Source organism: Crocuta crocuta, unplaced genomic scaffold, assembly GCF_008692635.1.
Source record: "Crocuta crocuta isolate KB4526 unplaced genomic scaffold, BGI_CrCroc_1.0 scaffold197, whole genome shotgun sequence".
Classification (NCBI taxonomy): domain Eukaryota; kingdom Metazoa; phylum Chordata; class Mammalia; order Carnivora; family Hyaenidae; genus Crocuta; species Crocuta crocuta.
In genome coordinates, this window is record NW_027532002.1 from 4,433,955 (window position 1) to 4,452,014 (window position 18,060).

The 18,060-nt window shown below is 36.9% G+C and overlaps 1 protein-coding gene across 3 annotated transcripts in view; it reads right to left on the bottom strand.

Moving 5' to 3' along the window:
- AVL9 (AVL9 cell migration associated) overlaps positions 1-18,060 on the bottom strand; it is a 69,928-nt gene that overhangs the window by 30,963 nt on the left and 20,905 nt on the right. For 2 of the 3 annotated variants that reach the window (XM_077775312.1, XM_077775310.1), the window contains exons 2-6: positions 14,966-15,086; positions 13,213-13,298; positions 10,724-10,795; positions 1,265-1,354; positions 448-514 (exon numbers count right to left, since the gene is read on the bottom strand). In XM_077775312.1, coding sequence (XP_077631438.1) covers positions 448-514; positions 1,265-1,354; positions 10,724-10,795; positions 13,213-13,298; positions 14,966-15,086 — 436 coding nt within the window. Of the gene's footprint in view, positions 1-447; positions 515-670; positions 840-1,264; positions 1,355-10,723; positions 10,796-13,212; positions 13,299-14,965; positions 15,087-18,060 lie in introns of those variants that run through there. The other variant, XM_077775313.1, reaches the window with a different exon arrangement.

Below are 18,060 nucleotides of genomic sequence, written 5' to 3' on the forward strand. Positions count from 1 at the left end.
AATGTTGTATGTCAATTATACATCAATAAAAGATACAATAACCCCCCCCCACACACACACATAACATGCATAAACACAACCCCCCCGACAGGAAAAATCTTAGGATAGAAACGAATTGAGCAGATTTCTCACTTGCTCTCCCTGTTATGAAAGGAATTGACTTGGCCAGCATTACCATAAGGAAAAGAAAACATTTCCACTATTACTCTGAAAAGTAAATATTTGCTTTATACAGTAATAGTTCTAAATATTGCTACAATTACATTGTAACTCTTTTCAATACAAATACTGATGAGGAAGATATTTAAGGAAACAGCAACATCAAACACTAAGAAATTTAAATCCCTTATAGAAAATTAATTTTGATTGTGAAGTTTTACATGCAACTTGGTTTACCAAACAAAAGGAAGTGAGGGCATTTCTTCTGATTTGTAAAAAGCTACTTACCAAGATATACTTGGGATCCTTCTAATGTAGTTCCTCCCAAGGAACTATTCATATGTTCATAAAGCTCCTATAAAATATAGATTCAGTTCAGAACATTTTGCAATCATTTCAGACACTAAATTAGAAGTATAGTGACCAGGAAAAAGACTGGTTCTTTAACCTAGACAGTTTGTTTTGCCAGACCCTAAATTTAGAAATAATCAAGGTCTCTCTGAAACCTTACCAGTTTCCAGCACTCCCTCCTTCTCTTCCTCTTCATTTTAGAGCTTAGTTCATTCACATGGTGGTATGGATTGTAGGCTAAGTTCCCTCTACTTCCTTGGTAAACACCTAATTGTCCTACACTCACTAGGATCCAGGAGAGATCCATGTTCTACACATTCATGGCAGCCCTGAGAAAAACATGTTATCCATCTTTAGTAAAATAGTCATGTAGTCTTTATTATTTGTTTATTTATTTTTGCTTTGGGAGATAGAAACCAGAAGACTAATATATCAACATACTACACAGTATATAAATAAAATAAGCAAATTTAGAAAAGCAATGCCATAGCAATAGAGCTACTATCCATCAACAGAGGCACTTTATGTTAACTGTACTCCTTTGTGGTCATTATTTAATAAAAGGCAGTATGGTTAAATGTAATAAATATCATCCGTACATTTTGGGCAAATCTGTTGCCATTTGTATATCTTACTGACATTCTTATGTCTTTCTTAAGCTAACAAAAGATTATCTTCACAATATTATTTACAGGATTTACTTGATTCATGAAACAGTCTTCAGCCAAATACATCTCTAAAGGGATATAGTTACCTTTAGAATGGAAATTTGGGAAAAATCCTTCTCTTCAAAATATGCATGTGTAATGAGCTGAAGTTTTGCTTGAAGTAAGCCATAGAGAGGCTTAAAGAAAAAAAAAATTACTATTAGTTTGACAATAGTAAAAAAAACCAAACACCTTACAAACTTGTAACTGAAAGAGAACGGGGAGAAAAGTAACTTCAACTTTAGTATCTTACGATTCACAGCTGAAAGCTGTTAAATAAACTGCTCTAGCTCTATGGCTGCCACTGTAAAGCACCTGACCCTTGGAGTACAGTGGTTGAGTGTGTGCACACTCAGCTACATGACGCTGGGCACCAAATCTACCCACACCTGCCTGCTGATATGAACATCAGCATACGAAAAGTCAGTACATCTTATGGGGTTGTTTCTAGAATTAATATAACACAAGTAAAGGCCTTAAACGGGGGCACCTGGATGGCTCAGTCAGTTAAGTGGCTGGCTTCGGCACAGGTCATGATCTCAGGTCATGGTCTCGCAGTTGGTGCGTTCAAACCCAGCATCAGGCTCTGTGATGACAGCTCAGAGCCTGGAGCCTGCTTCAGATTCTGTGTCTCCCTTTCTCTTTGCTCCTTTCTCCCTCTCTCTCTCCCCTCCCTCCCCTCCTCCCCCCCACCCCCTTTTTTCATTAAGCCATATAGTTTCTTTTCCTGGTCAATTTTCTTTTCTTTTTCCTAGCCCCTGTCATTTCTCTTTGTATGGGATAAGGCCTCTTCCATCAATACCACCCCCACCTTGTTATTTTGCTGTTGCTAGTGTTTGTTTTGGTCTTTGTTTTTTGTTTGTTTTCTTTTCCAGGGCTACTTCAACGAATAAATCAAAGCACACCTGGTGGAGGGTGCAAACCATTACTACAAGTAGGGAGATAAGGCAACCAGAGTCACAACAACAGAGAGCAAGTAACACACTCCAAAAAACACCTCCTGAAGGGCCAGGCCCTGGACAGTGTATGACCCCTTTTTAATGCAGTAGTGCTCGTAGGTACAGGACACATTAACAAGCTTTTAAAACACATAAGGGACAGAACACTAGCCAAAACAACGAAACAGAAGAGATCTCCAAAGAAATTCCAGGAGGAAATGACAGCTAAAGAATTGATCAAAACAGAAACAAACAATACAACTGAACAAGAATTTAGAATAATAGTCCTAAGATTAATCGCTGGGTTTGAAAAAAGGAGAGAAAACAGCAGAGAATTTATTACTGCAGAGGTCAAGAAACTAAAAAAATAGTCATGATGAATTTAAAAATGCTGTTAAATGAGGTGCAAATAAACTAGAGGCAGTGACAGTGAGGACTGAAGAGACAAAAGGGAGAATAAGTGAAATAGAAGATAAAATTATGGAAAAAGATGAAGCTGAGAAAAAGAAAAGAAAATTCTAGACCACGCAGGGAGAACTAGAGAACTAAGTGATTCAATGAAACGTAATAATATCTGTATCATAGGAGTTCCAGAAGAAGAGAGAAATAAAGGGGTGGAAGGTGTATTTGAACAAATCATAGCTGAGAACTTCCCCAATCTGGGGAAAGTAACAGACATTGAAATCCAGAGAACTCCCTTCAGACATAACAGGAATCAGTCTTCTGCATGACATATCATAGTGAACTGGCAAAACACAAAGATAAAGAGAGAATTCTGAAAGCAGTTAGGGACAAATAGGCTTTAACCTACAAAGGTAGACACATAAAGGTAGAAAGCAGACCTATCTACTGAAACTTGGCAGGCCAGAAGGGAGTGGCAGGAAATAGTCAACGTGCTGAATAGGAAAAATATGCATCCAAGAATCCTTTATCCAGAAAGCCAGTCATTCAGAATAGGAGTGATAAAGGTTTTCCCAAATAAAAACTGAAGGAGTTCATCACCACTAAACCAGCCCTACAAGAGATCCTAAGGTAGAGGAGAGGAGGGGCAGTGCCTGGGTGGCTCAGTCAGTTAAGCCTCTAGCTTCAGCTCAGGTCATGACCTCGTGGGTTCATGGGTTCAATCCCCACATCAGGCTCTGTGCTGACGGCTCAGAGCCTGAAGTCTGCTTCAGATTCTGTGTCTCCCTCTCTGCCCCTCCCCAACTCACACTCTGTCTCTCAAAAATAAATAAATGTTAGAGAGAGAGACAGAGAGAGAGAGAGAGAGAGAGAGATCGAGATCCTAAGGGAAACTCTGTGAGTGGAATGTTACAAAGACCACAAAGGACCAGAGACATCATCAAACATGAAACCTACAGATAACACAATGACTCTAAATCTGTATCTTTAAATAACACTGAATATAAAGGGAATAAATGCTCTAATCAAAAGACATAGGGTATCAGAATGGATAAAAAAAAAAGACCCATCTATTTGTGGTCTATAAGAGACCCATTTTAGACCTGAGGACACCTTCAGATTGAATGTAAGGGGATGGAGAACCATCTGTCATGCTGCTGGAAGTCAAAAGAAAGCTGGAGTAGCTAAACTTATATCAGACAAACTAGAATTTAAACTAAAGGCTGTAATAAGAGATGAAGATGAGCATTATATCATAATTATGGGGTCTATCCATCAAGATGAGCTAACAATTATAAATGTTTATGCACTGANACAAAGACCACAAAGGACCAGAGACATCATCAAACATGAAACCTACAGATAACACAATGACTCTAAATCTGTATCTTTAAATAACACTGAATATAAAGAGAATAAATGCTCTAATCAAAAGACATAGGGTATCAGAATGGATAAAAAAAAAAAGACCCATCTATTTGTGGTCTATAAGAGACCCATTTTAGACCTGAGGACACCTTCAGATTGAATGTGAGGGGATGGAGAACCATCTGTCATGCTGCTGGAAGTCAAAAGAAAGCTGGAGTAGCTAAACTTATATCAGACAAACTAGAATTTAAACTAAAGGCTGTAATAAGAGATGAAGATGAGCATTATATCATAATTATGGGGTCTATCCATCAAGATGAGCTAACAATTATAAATGTTTATGCACTGAATTTGGAACACCCAAATATATAAAACAATCACAAACATAAGCAATCTTATTGGTAAGAATGTGGTAATTGCAGTGGACTTTAATACTCCACTTACAGTAATGGACAGGTCTAGGAAGAAAAATCAATAAAGAAACAATGGCCCTGAATGATACACTGGACCAGATGGACATGACAGATATATTCAGAACTTCGTCCTAAAACAGAATACACATTCTTCTCGAGTGCACCTGGAACATTCTCCAAGACAGATCACATAGTGGGTCACAAAAGAGCCCTCAATAAATATAAAATAACTGAGATCATACCATGAACATTTTCAGATCACAATGCTATGAAAGTTGAAATCAACTACAGGAAAAAGGCTGGAAAATCTCCAAATGCATGGAGGTTAAAGAACATCCTACTAAAAAATGAATGGAGGGGCGCCTGGGTGGCTCAGTCGGTTAAGCGTCTGACTTCAGCCTACGTCATGATCTCATGCTTGGTGGGTTCGAGCCCCACATCGGGCTCTGTGCTGACAGCTAGCTCAGAGCCTGGAGACTGTTTTCAGATTCTGTGTCTCCCTCTCTCTCTGACCCTCCCCTGTTCATGCTGTCTCTCTCTCTCAAAAATAAGTTAAACATAAAAAAAAAGAAAAAGAAAAAAAAAGAATGGGGCAACCAGGCAATTAAAGAAGAAATTAAAAAATATACGGAAAGAAATGAAAATGAAAATACGACAGTCCAAACCCTTTGAGATGTAGCAAAGGCAGTCCTAAGAAGAGAATACATTGCAATCACGCCTATCTCAAGAAACAAGAACAATCCCAAATACATAATCTAAGAGCACACCTAAAGGAATAAGAAGCAGAAAAGCAAAGAAACCCCAAGGCCAGCAGCAGAAGAAAAATAATACAGATCAGAGCAGAAATAATATAGAATCCAAAAAAACAGAACAGATCAATGAAACTAAGAGCTTGTTGTTTGAAAAAATAAACAAAATTGATACACCCCTAGCCAGACTTCTCAAAAAAAGAGCACCTAAACAGATAAAATAATGAATGGACTTATCACAACCAATCCTCAGAAATACAATTATCAGAGAATATTATGAAAAATTATGCCAACAAACTAGACAACCTGGAAGAAAAGGACAAATTCCTAGACATACACACACTAACAAAACTCAAATGGGAAGAAATAAACGGAAAGTTTCCAGACTCATTCAATGAAGCCAGCATTACCTTGATTCCCAAACCAGACACAGACCCCACAAAAAAGAATTATAGACCAATATCCCAGGTGAACATGGATACCAAAATTCTCAACAAGATACTAGCAAATCAAATTCAACTGCATATAAAAAGAAATATTCACCATGATCAAATGGGATTCATTCCTGGGCTGCAGGGCTGGTTCAATATTTGCAAATCAATGATACATCACATTAATAGAAAGAAGGATCAGAACCATATGATCCTGTCAATAGACGCAGAAAAAGCACTTGTCAAAATACAGCATGCTTTCTTAATAAAAACCTACAAGAAAGTCAGCATAGAAGGAACATACCTAAACATCATACAAGCCATATAGGAAAAGCCCACAGCTAATACCATCCTCAATGGAGAAAAACTGAGAGCTTTCCCCCGAGATCAGAAACATAACAGGGAAGTCCACTCTCACCACTGTTGTTTAACATAGTATTCGAACGAAGTCCTAACATCAGCAGACAACAAAAGGAAATAAAAGGCATCAAAACTGGCAAAGAAGAAGTCATATTTTCACTTTTTGCAGATGACATGATACTCTACATGGAAAACCCGACAGACTCCACCAAAAGGCTACTAGAACTGATCCATGAATTTAGCAAAGTTGCAGGGTATAAAATCAATGTACAGAAATCAGTTGCATTTCTATACACCAATAATGAAGTAACAGAAAGAGAATTCAAGAAATTGATCCCATTCACAATTGTACCAAGAACCATAAAATACCTAGGAATAAACCTAACCAAAGATGTAAAAGATCTGTACGCTGAAAACTATACAATAAAACTTATGAAGGAAACTGAAGAAGATACAAAGAAATGGAAAAACAATCCGTGCTCATGGACTGGAAGAATAAATATTGTTAAAATGTCAATACTACCCAAAGCAATCTATACATTCAATGCAATCCCAACCAAAATTGCACCAGCATTCTTCTCAAAGCTACAATAAACAATCCTAAAATTGTATGGAACCACAAAAGACCCCAAACAGCCAACTAAAGCAGAAGTAATCACAATCCCAGACTTTAGCCTCTGCTACAAAGTTGTAATCATCAAAACAGTATGGTATTGGCACAAAAACAGACACACAGACCAATGGAATAGAGAACCCAGAATTAGACCCACAAATGTATGCCCAACTAATCTTTAACAAAGCAGGAAGGAGTATCCAATGGAAAAAAGATGGTCTCTTTAGCAAATGGTGCTGGGAGAACTGGACAACATGCAGAAAATGAAACTAGGCCACTTTCTTACACCATACACAAAAATAAACACAAAAATGGATAAAAGACCTAAATGTGAGGCAGGAAACCATCAAAACCCTAAAGGAGATAGGCAACAACCTTTCTGACCTCAGGCACAGCAAATTCTTGCTCTATGTATCTCCAAAGGCAAGGGAATTAAAAGCAAAAATGAACTACTGGGACCTCATCAAGATAAAAGGCTTCTGGACTGCATAGGAAACAACAAAACTAAATGGCAACCGACAGAATGGGAAAAGATATTTGCAAATGACATATCAGATAAAGAGTTCGTATCCAAAATCTAAAAGAACTTATGAAACAACACCCAAAAAATAACCCAGTGAAGAAATGGGCATAAAACACAAATAGACACTGTTATAAAGACAACATCCAGATGGCCAACAGACACGTGAAGATGCTCAACGTCGCTCATCATCAGGGAAATGCAGATCAAAATTATACTGAGAAGCCACTGCACACTGGTCAGAGTGGCTAAAATTAACAACTCAAGAAACAACAGATGCTTGTGAGGATGTGGAGAAACAAGAACCCTCTTGCACTGTTGGTGGGTATACAAACTGGTGCAGCCACTCTGGAAAACAGTATGGAGGTTTCTCAAAAAATTAAAAATAGAACTACCCTACGACCCAGCAATAGCACTACTGGGAATTTATCCAAAGGATACTGGAGTGCTGATTCATAGGGGCACATGTACCCCAATAGCAGCACTTTCAACAATAGTCAAATTATGGAAAGAGCCTAAATGTCCATCAACTGATGAATGTATAAAGATGTGGTTTATATATAAGTGGAATACTACTTGGCAATGAGAAAGAATGAAAATGGCCATGTGTAGCAACATAGATGGAACTGGAAGCTATTATCCTGAGTGAAATAAGTGAGTCAGAGAAAGACAGATATCACATGTTTTCACTCATGTGTGGATATTGAGAAACTTAACAGAAGACGATGGGGAAAGGGAAGGGGAAAGAAATAGTTACAAACAGAGAGGGAGGGAGGCAAACCATAAGAGACTCTTAAATACAGAGAACAAATTGAGGGTTGATGGGGGGTTGGGGAGGAGAAAATGGGTGATGGGCACTGAGGAGGGCACTTGTTGGGATAAGCAGTGGGTGTCTGTCATATGTAAGCGATGAACCATGGGAACCTACCCCCAAAACCAAACGTACACTTTACACACAGTATGTTAGCCAATTTGACAATAAATTATATTAAAAAATCAATAAACATTTAAAAATATCTTTTAAAAAAAGGCACTTAAACGTTAGCCATTATAAAAATTCCCCCTCTATGTTTAATTTATATCCAAGTTAGCATATAGTGTAGTAATGATTTCAAGGGAAGAATCCAGTGATTCATCCCTTACATATAACCAGTCTTCATTCTAACGTCTTCCTTAATGTCCCTTGCCCATTTAGCCCATCCCTCCACCCAACACTCCCCCAGCAACCCTCAGTGTGTTCTCCGTATTTAAGAGTCTCTTATGGTTTGTTTCCTTCTCTCTTTTTATATTATTTTTGCTTCCCTTCCCTTATGTTCATCTGTTTTATATCTTAAATTCTGCATAGGAGTGAAGTCATATATCTTTCTCTAATTTTGCTTAGCATGATATACTCTATAGAGTTCCATCCATGTTGTTGCAAATAGTCATTATAAAATGTAGAACATTCTAATTCTACACTGTTATACTGGTTTGTAGTGACATTTAATCATCCTTATAACAGTCGGTTCTTATATCTAATTGACCATTCATGATTAAATTTAAGTTAATTTCCCTTCTGTGTCCTCCGTTGGAGGCTTGGAACAACTAGTCTGTGTCCTTTATCAAAATATTCTTTTGTATACTTCAACAAAATTAATCCTTAATTCTTTATTTCTATTTAAGACCCTCCTCTACCATTTCCATCCTTTTTATTTTCAATGTTCTTTTCTAGATGTTTTCTGATTTTTACGTTCTTCCTGGAATGCAGTGACCAATGCTGTATATATACAATAAATAGTTAAATACTGGAAAAGTCCCCTAATACCACCAATATCCCTGTTAATATATTATTACCATCGAAAAGTATAAAGTCATTATATTTTTATATAGAGCCTCCAATGTACTATGAACCATCAAACCTTTTTGCGTAAACTAGCTCCCCTTATCCCCTATGCCTATTTAAAGAAAGGTAAAACTGGATCTTCACCCCAATTTTATCACTCAGTAGTTAAAGGTCTATGAGAATTAGACATTTTTCTCTATTATACATCTTTCTTTGTAAAATGAGAGCAATAAATACTTAGATCTGTTTTTACATGAGGATTCAAATCACAATTATATCTAAAAAGTATCTGGTATAGAATTAATACCTGACATACAGCCATCTGATAAATGACATTTATTGTTATTATAATTGTCTTTGAAGAAATATTACTCAGGAAGCCTTTCAACATGTTGTGTCTACTATATTGTCTGGTACTCCTATGCTTTGGTCATCTGGCCCAGTATAGAAAAGTAATTCATCGATGTCTATTTTTCAGGCTACCATTTTAGAAACCATGTACAATCTACTAATTTTCTGATATCAAGGGCTTTTACAACCATTCCCCCCCTTTTTTTTTTAAGGAAACTATTCTTGCTCTCTATTTAAAACTAAGATCTTGGAAGAAATATCTGATCCTCAAAATCTTAATTATCAAGGCCCACAGTATAAATTATTATTGTTATCCAGGATTTTTTTAAGCTTCATAGTGAAAAGCCAAAATAAATCCTATTTTGCAAAACTCAACTTATGTTAAGCAAACTACATTCAAGTTGTCTGTGAATAGAAGAAATTGGACAATGTAGAAGACATAATGAAACAAAACCTATATACACTTGGTGACTAGGAAAATGAAATATTTTCCATTTTGATTTAGGTTAAATGCAGAAATGATTGTATTCAGTAATATATACTGTAAGACAATTAATATGATAGAGATCTGAATTTCTCCCCACAGACGGGACTTGGGGGATAATATTTTATATGCAGAATTAGTCGTTTGGGGTTACCTATTAGTAAAGGTGTTAATATCCCATTAGTAATAAAAATGGAATATTACAAATGGTTTAACAGGGAACTATGAAAAATAAGTACTATGTATTTCCTACTAAAAATAAAAAGTTAAAATAATTATACACCTGCATCTGATCAACTTGTACATAGATGAAACAATTTTAAAGCATTGCTATTGTACAATTCATTATGTCATTTCCATTCCTCAAAACTTCTAAATTTTAAAAAGTTAAGGCTACAATTTTTCATAGCAAGAGTCATATACTTTTATATCAATACAATCTGAGCAAATTATATTTTGAATTTTAGTAAAATATTATTTATCCAAAGTCCTTTTTTTAAAAATTTTTTTTTTAATGTTTTATTTATTTCTAGGAGAGAGAGAGAGACAGCGTGAGCAGGGGAGGGTCAGAGAGAGAGGGAGTGACAGACTCTGAAATAGGCTCCAGACTCTGAGCTGGCAGTCAGCACAGAGCCCGACGCGGGGCTCGAACCCACGAACCGTGAGATCATGACCTAAGCGAAAGTTGGATGCTTAACTGACTAAGCCACCCAGGCGCCCCTATTTATCCAAAGTCTTAAAAACAAAATAAAAATGGATAAATGAAATGTATCAGCTACTTCATTTTGGTCAAGTGTCAACCTCTTTCCCAAAAACCTATCTAGAAGATTTCCTTCCTCTTATCTACTGCTGGGTAAAGGCGCAAATGAGATTAAAACTGCTGAAATGCAAAGAGAAAGAGGAAATGCAAGAGAATAAATAACGGGCTCCTGATGAATTTTAATCTGGAACTGTTTCCATAACCCCTCCTTATTCTAATAGTGCCTCATCTTCAAGTAAAAATCTACCATGAAGAGATTCTAATGAACACATTAACAAGTTACTTGGTCTCTTACCAACTTGCTTAGAACACAGACACTTTTCTGAACCGTCTCTCTGGTGACATCTGCTTGCCGCACTTTCAATGCCTATTATAAACAAAGAGTCCTTATTAAAAATATTCCACAGAAATATTTAAAAATCACTATCTTTCAATATAAAAACAGCAGTGAGATAGAAAAAATTTTTACATTTAGTTAAATTCCAAGTTTACTGAGAATCTCAGAAAATATTTATTGAATGAGTCAGCCAGGAAATATGTGCCAGAATCTGGTAGGCACTGGGAATTAACAGTGAGAGACAATCCCTACCTTCAAGCAGCTCACTGAGAACACTTTTTGTGTAAGCTGCCACATCCATAATGCAAATCAAATGTCCTTGGTTCTGGTTTGAAAATGGGCACTCTGAGACTATTGTCACTGGTGAGAAGGGGCTAGTTTATCCTGGCAAACTGGTATCATAGCCCAGCCTTGAGCCATATCTCATTGCTTGATGATTCTGAGGATGACCATGTGAGATGTCTACATTCTCTGCTAGTAAAGAACAAGCCTTGACTTGATCGTCAGCTAACTCTGTGAGCAAACTAAGAACTACTCTTCCCCTCTGTAGTATACAGCCTAACATCTCCTTGCACCTGTCCTGAGGACCAATGAACCTCAGTGTCTTCAACTGACTTATGACTGATGACTAGTCATTAAGTCAAGAATAGAGCCTTCCCTCAATCTGTTTTCTACCTCTGCCTTGACTGGATTCATCTGTCAGGTCTCACCTTCAATCAAAGGGAATCAGTCTTTCTTCTAGGCTCTAGGTCCTTCTGATATCTGTCATCAGGTGAGGATAGAAATATTTGGAGAAAGGGGCAATCCCAATATACTGTAAGATGGGTCAGACCCAGGGGTGAGGGCGACAGATGTTATGAAATGCCATTTAAAGACTATGTGGAGCATGAGAACTGTTGTCAATGTTGATGGCCTTGAGGAAATAATTTTACTAGTGTTTACACAATCTAAGGGGGACTAGAGTGAAAGGAAGAATCTCCAAGAAAGGGGGGCAATTCAGTTCATCTCACGTAAACACAGATTAAGGGTAACAGTATATGCTGTTAAATGCATATGTTAAATGTGCATTTGTTAAATGTCAAATGCACAAAAGTGCCAGGCTAACTCCTCCTGCTCTCAGGTTTACCTTTAACTTCGGTTATTCATTCCATAGGTATTTACTGGGTGTGTCCTATATTCCAGGCCCTGTACGTGAAGGACTGTTTCACAGTAGTTAACTACTTTGGGGATGGTGGAATTTATACCTGCAATTTATTTTGAAATGGTTCAGGGAAAAATGCAGACACACACTAAGCAAATGTAGTAGAACACGGACTACTATTGGGTATACAGGTGTTCATTGTACAATTCTTTTAATTTATCTGCATGTTTGAAAGGGTCATTATAAAAAACTTTTAATATACATAAAAAATTTATATATATAAAAATTTATGTATTTATATAAATATATAAAAATATACATAAAATTTTTATAGATTTATAAAAAATATAAAATTATATATATATATAAATTTTAGTTTACTTAGTTATTCACCTGAGGAAGCCTTTTAAAACTTATAGTTATCTAGGCTTTACTCTCAGAGATTCTAATTCAGAAGGGAAGGCCACATGTGTATCTAAAAAAGATTTAGAGTATTAATGATCTACTGAAAGGTTAAGAGATTTTTACTCACAGAGTATCCTCACCACAAAAAACCCAGTGCTGCTCAGAAGCAAACCATGAAAGGGGAAGCTACCCGCATCTTGGCTTATTTGTATTAATTAGAGCTATTATAGTAATTCAGGCATTAAACTGGCAGGTAATTTAAGAATTAACAAAATCTTAGTTGTAGATCATTAAGATAACATGCAAGTATTTCAAAGCTACTACAAGTACTTTCCACTAATTCTAAACAGCTGCTTAAAATACAACACACATTATCAATTTTTCAGAATTACACACCAAACATTAAAAAAAGAAAATTCAAGGACACTGTAAAATTTAAATACAGCATTTTGAAGACAGTATTTTGTCTGTATTTTGAAGACAGAAATTATACCTAGTAATTTAGGTATAACTATCTAAAGACAATGGACCAGGGATGCCTAGGTGGCTCAGTCAGTTAAGCACCTGACCTTGGCTCAGATCATGATCTCATGGTTCGTGAGTTCAGCTCTACATCGGGCTCTCCACTGTGAGCAAAGAACCCACTTTAGATCCTCTGTCCCCCTCTCTCTCTGCCCCTCCTCTGTTCATGCGCTCACGCTGGCTCTCTCTCTCGCTCTCAAAAATAAACTTTAAAAAAATGGAAAAAATACTTTACGATAATTATACTTGCCCATGTCGACTGACAAAAACATTTATGTGAATAAACTGGTACTATTGGGAAAACAACTTCAAATTGTTTATGAAAATTTAAAAAACAGCATCAGTGGTTTTTTGTTGTTGTTCATTGTAACTACCATACCTTGGCTTCAATTTGCCGATAGCAGGAGATACCGTAGACTGTAGCTCCATTTCCATTTCTGGGTGGCAAGTGAAAAAATACAGTATCTAAGAGACACACAGAAAAATGTAAATACCAAAGTCAATTACCCTTATTAATAAATAATGTAAACTGAAGTTACTATATGCAGTTAATAATTAAAACAAAAACGATAATGTAACAAGGAGCCCATGTCATACTTACATCTAGCATCACAACCACTGGTTTCTTAGCATCACTCTCACTGCCTTATTGTGTATATTCACGCATTCTCAAAAGCCCAAAAGGCTGAATAACAGATTAAATTGAAACTACACAATCACTTATCCCAAAAAATAATTTATTCCAGATTAACAGAAAGTAGAGAACCATAAAAATGAAATCATCACATGAATCTTGGATGGATCCAAGAAATTCTTGAAATAACTGAGGAAATTTGAACACAGATTAGACATTAGATGATATTCTCTCGAATTAGTGTCAAATCTCTTAGCCGTGATAATGGTACTAGAAATTATCCTGAGGAATGATCTCATTCGTAGGAGTGCATGCTGAAGTATTTAGAAGTCAACTGTCATGATGTCTGCAACACGGTGTTAGACTTTCAAATAGTGGAAGCAAAACTGTACACACAGAAATAAAAAGAAAACTTGTGGAATATTTGCTATACTATTTTTTTCAACCTTTTTTTCTTTTTAAGAGCTTTCATGATAAAAAAAAAAGCCAGGAAAAAATATTTGTAAGATTAAGAATAATGTATTTAAATTTTGTTAAACTGCAGAGTAACATTTTGTTTCATATGAAAATTATTAAGTATTAGGAAAACAAGTAATTAAACCAAGTTTTGGTAGAGCCCCTAATGCCATGATAAAACTTAGTTCTTTGTGAAGCCAGTCAAAACACTCATTTACAGGTAGGAGACTCAGTACTAAAGTCATAGCATTGCTTTCTGAGGATGTTAACATGCTTCTCTGACACATAAACTTTTATTTTATTTTTTAAAGATTTTATTTTTAAGTAATCTCTAAACCCAACATGGGGTTCAGACTTACAACCCCAAGATCAAGAGTTGCCTGGGTGGCTCAGTCTGTTAAGCATCTGACTTTGGCTCAGGCCATGATCTCATGGTTCATGAGCTCGAACCCTGTGTCGGGCTCAGATTCTGTGTCTCAACCTCTCTGCCCCTCTCCTGCTTGCACTCTGTCTCTCTCTCCCTCAAAATAAATAATGTTAAAAAAANCCAGCCAGGTACCCTCGATATGCAACTTTAAGCAGAGCATTGCAATGGCAGTGGCTCCAGGGGTGGAGAATCAATCCCAGGTGGGCACTAGTGTACTAACCTAGTTAAGTTTGCAGCTAGAGCCCCAGTCAATCAATCAGTGGCCAGTACAGGTAAGCCCTTTAGCTTTACTTTGAGAGGAGTCTCAAGAATAAATGTAGGAAGTGCTACCAGTAACAGATGTCCTAATCTGGCCAATCGCTTTATTTAGCCAGTGCTCCTGGCAAGAGTGGCCAATGTTCAACAACATTACCAACATAATAAAGCCCAGCTCTCCTCTGCAAATCTTCCAGTGCCTGACTAGTCAACTCCAAACAAGCACTTACATGTTTTATAAATAGTTACAAGGAGCCAAAGGTCTTTCATTTATCAAAATATTTAGAATCTAAGATGTCTTGATAAATTTAAGAAAAAAAAGGGGGGGGCACTTAACTAATTGCTCCATTGTTTACATACCTTCCTGGTAGTTGTGTGCGCCATCTGGTAAGGCAAGGAAGGGCAAATACTTCCATTCTTCAGGTAAAATGTGGCTATCATGTCCATCTCCTGGAATCAGGGGCGGGTAAGAGAATTCAACCTAAAATAGTAAGGAATGTTAGCCAAAAGGTTGTTAATCAAAGGGGGGCATTTTATCCTGATAGGCAAAAACTTTTAAGCTTTGCACGTTTGTTGATGCCATTTGGCATTATCAGCAAACCTATGGTACAGGAGAGGATAAGGAAACAAGGAGTAAAAGGAGGAAAGACTTTGAATACTTTTCCCCTTTCTGACTTAAAGGTTTTTGGATTTTAATGTGCATAGGAGGATAGGGGATAGTAGTGGTGATGAACAGATTGGATATTTACATTTAGAAACTGTCATCAGAGATGGTAACTAAAGCCATGAAGCCCTGAGAAAAACCAACATCCTACTGAATTGAGCAGAAGAGGTACAACAAAGAAGCTGAGAAATAGGAGCCAAGATCTGAGCTTGCTTCTCATCAACTGGCTCCCTTGCTCACAATACATGTAGCTTTGAGCTATGTTTTTGCTGGGGGGGTTGGTAGGAGGAGGAGTGGGCATTAATCAACATTTCAGGTTATTTTCTTCTAAGATTGAGAACTGGTCAGTGAAAAGTTGAATGAAATCTCTCCAACACTGTCTGGTAGAAGTAACAAAGTTTTTAGTATACACCTTCGGTTTCTGGTATTCCCCAAGTTTATCGCATTTACTTTGTTTCTATTTCTTTTTGTTATTTCAACAAGACTTGTGGAGAAGGAAGAATTAAATGCCTGAGACTTGGGGGTGCCTGGATAACTTAGTTGTTTAAGCATCAGACTTTGGCTTAGATCATAATCTTACAGTTTGTATGTTCAAGTCCCACTTCAGGTAAAACACAGCCCTGCTATGGGTGAGTCCTCCGCCTCCCTCTACTCTCTCTGTCCCTAGCTCATTTACATCCTCTCCTCTTCTCTCAAAAAAAAAAAAAAAAAAGTCAAAAATATCTGAAAATGCTAAGGTTTAAGATGCTTTGAAGCTTGAGGAATAGGCCAAGAGGCAAGGACTGCAGGTGACCTCTAAAAGCTGGAAAAGGCAAGAAAGTTGATTTACCCTAACTGTCCTGAAGAAACACAGCACTCCTTGATTTTAGCCCAATGAAATCCATTTCTGAGTTCTGACCTCTGGAACTCTCTATGTATTAAGTCATTAAGTTTGTGGTAATTTATGGCGCAGTAGAAAACTAATACATACTGTTAAATATAAAAAGCAAGCAGAATATCAGTAAATATAGTATAATTCTACTTATACTATGATTACATTTATGCAAAAAAATTCTATTTCTGTATCTTTGTAAATGAATTTAATTCATCACTTGAAAAGATACAAGTTAAGAGTTTACCTCTGGAGAGGTGAATAGGGTTGGGGATTGGAGATAAAGGAATATTCCTGTTAAATTTTTTTCATCCCCATCTTCTTCTTTTGGAAAATTTTAAACTTACAGAAAAGTTGAAAGAACATAAACAACCTTACAACCATCTATATTCACAGACTACTAATATTTTGGTCACATGTGCTTTATCTGTGTTGCACGTGTATAATACACACTTTTTCTGCATTACTTGACAACAAACGGAGATTATCATTGACTTTTAAGTAAACTGGTATTTATTTTTAAATGGGTATGCATTAATTTTAGAGTAAAAAAAAAAAAGGCAAATAGTGCCTGGCTTTAGAAGGAAATCTTATTTCCATCCTATCCTCCTGGACACACAGGGAGATGTAGAAATCTATCTCCTTCTCTGAAGACTTAGTTAACAAATTACCAACAGAGTTTAATATCTGATGCTTTTCTATGTTCAATCTATTCTCCCAACTCCTCATTTTACTGAATGAAGATCTGTTTTGGACTCTAGTTGGAACTTAAAATGAAATCAACTCATAAACCTGTTTTAAGTGTAGATACTGCATATAATCCAAGAATTCCATGAGTAAAATTAAGTTGGCTTCAGGCTGAGCGGGCCCAGAGTACTTACATTGTTTCTTTGAGGTGTTAAAAGGAAATCCATAGGCCCAAAATGGAGCCACTTGGACCAAGTCACCAAACACGGCTTAATACCTAACCTAAACTAACCGAAGTTCCAACCCGCCGCCCCATCCCCCAGGAAATACAGTCTTAACTCGTCAGTCAGGAACTTTCTGATTTGCACCTGATGAGGTAATCGGTCATATGGCCCTCTCTATCCCACAAAGGAAGATGAGGTAACCCACCTAACAGAACCCTGTGCCCTTTTCTGAAGAAAAAGAGACTATGCCTAGAACAATCCTTCCTTTTCTTTTGCTTATTAATAACTTCCTTGCCCCACCCTCTTCTTATAAACCCTTCCAAATTAAAAAAAATTTTTTTAATGGTTTTTTAATTTTTGACAGAGAGAGAGAGAGAGAGAGAGACAGACAGACAGAGCGTGAGCAGGGGAGGGGCAGAGAGAGACGGAAACAGAGAATCTGAAGCAGGCTCCAGGCTCTGAGCTGTCAGCACAGAGCCTGACACAGGGCTTGAACCCACGAACCATGAGATTATGACCTGAGCTAAAGTCGGCCGCTTAACCAACTGAGCCACCCAGGCACCCCTAAAACCCTTCCAAATTTTTGTACAACTCCTCAGAGCTCCCCACTACTTGCTAAATGGGATGCTACCTGATTCAATAAATCACTTAAAGCCAAATTAGATCTTCACATTTATTCAGTTGAATTTTTGTTCCTTAACAGGGAGAATGTATTTAAAATTTCAAACAGCTAACTTTTGGGACACAACCTTTTCATACATTATACACTGCCTGTACTGTGTTGGCAGCTCTCTAGAATTCTTTTCTTCTGCTGGTGTTATTTGCTACCAACAAATTCTTGCATTAGAATTCTTTACTTCTGCTAGTGTTATTTGCTACCAACAAATTCTTGCATTTGGAAACTGAAGATGTTAACCAAGTTCAAAACAGTTCACACAAACTCCTTTCTGTGTCTATATATACACAACAGTTTTAACGGTGATTTGGTATTGTTTATTTAATCAATCCT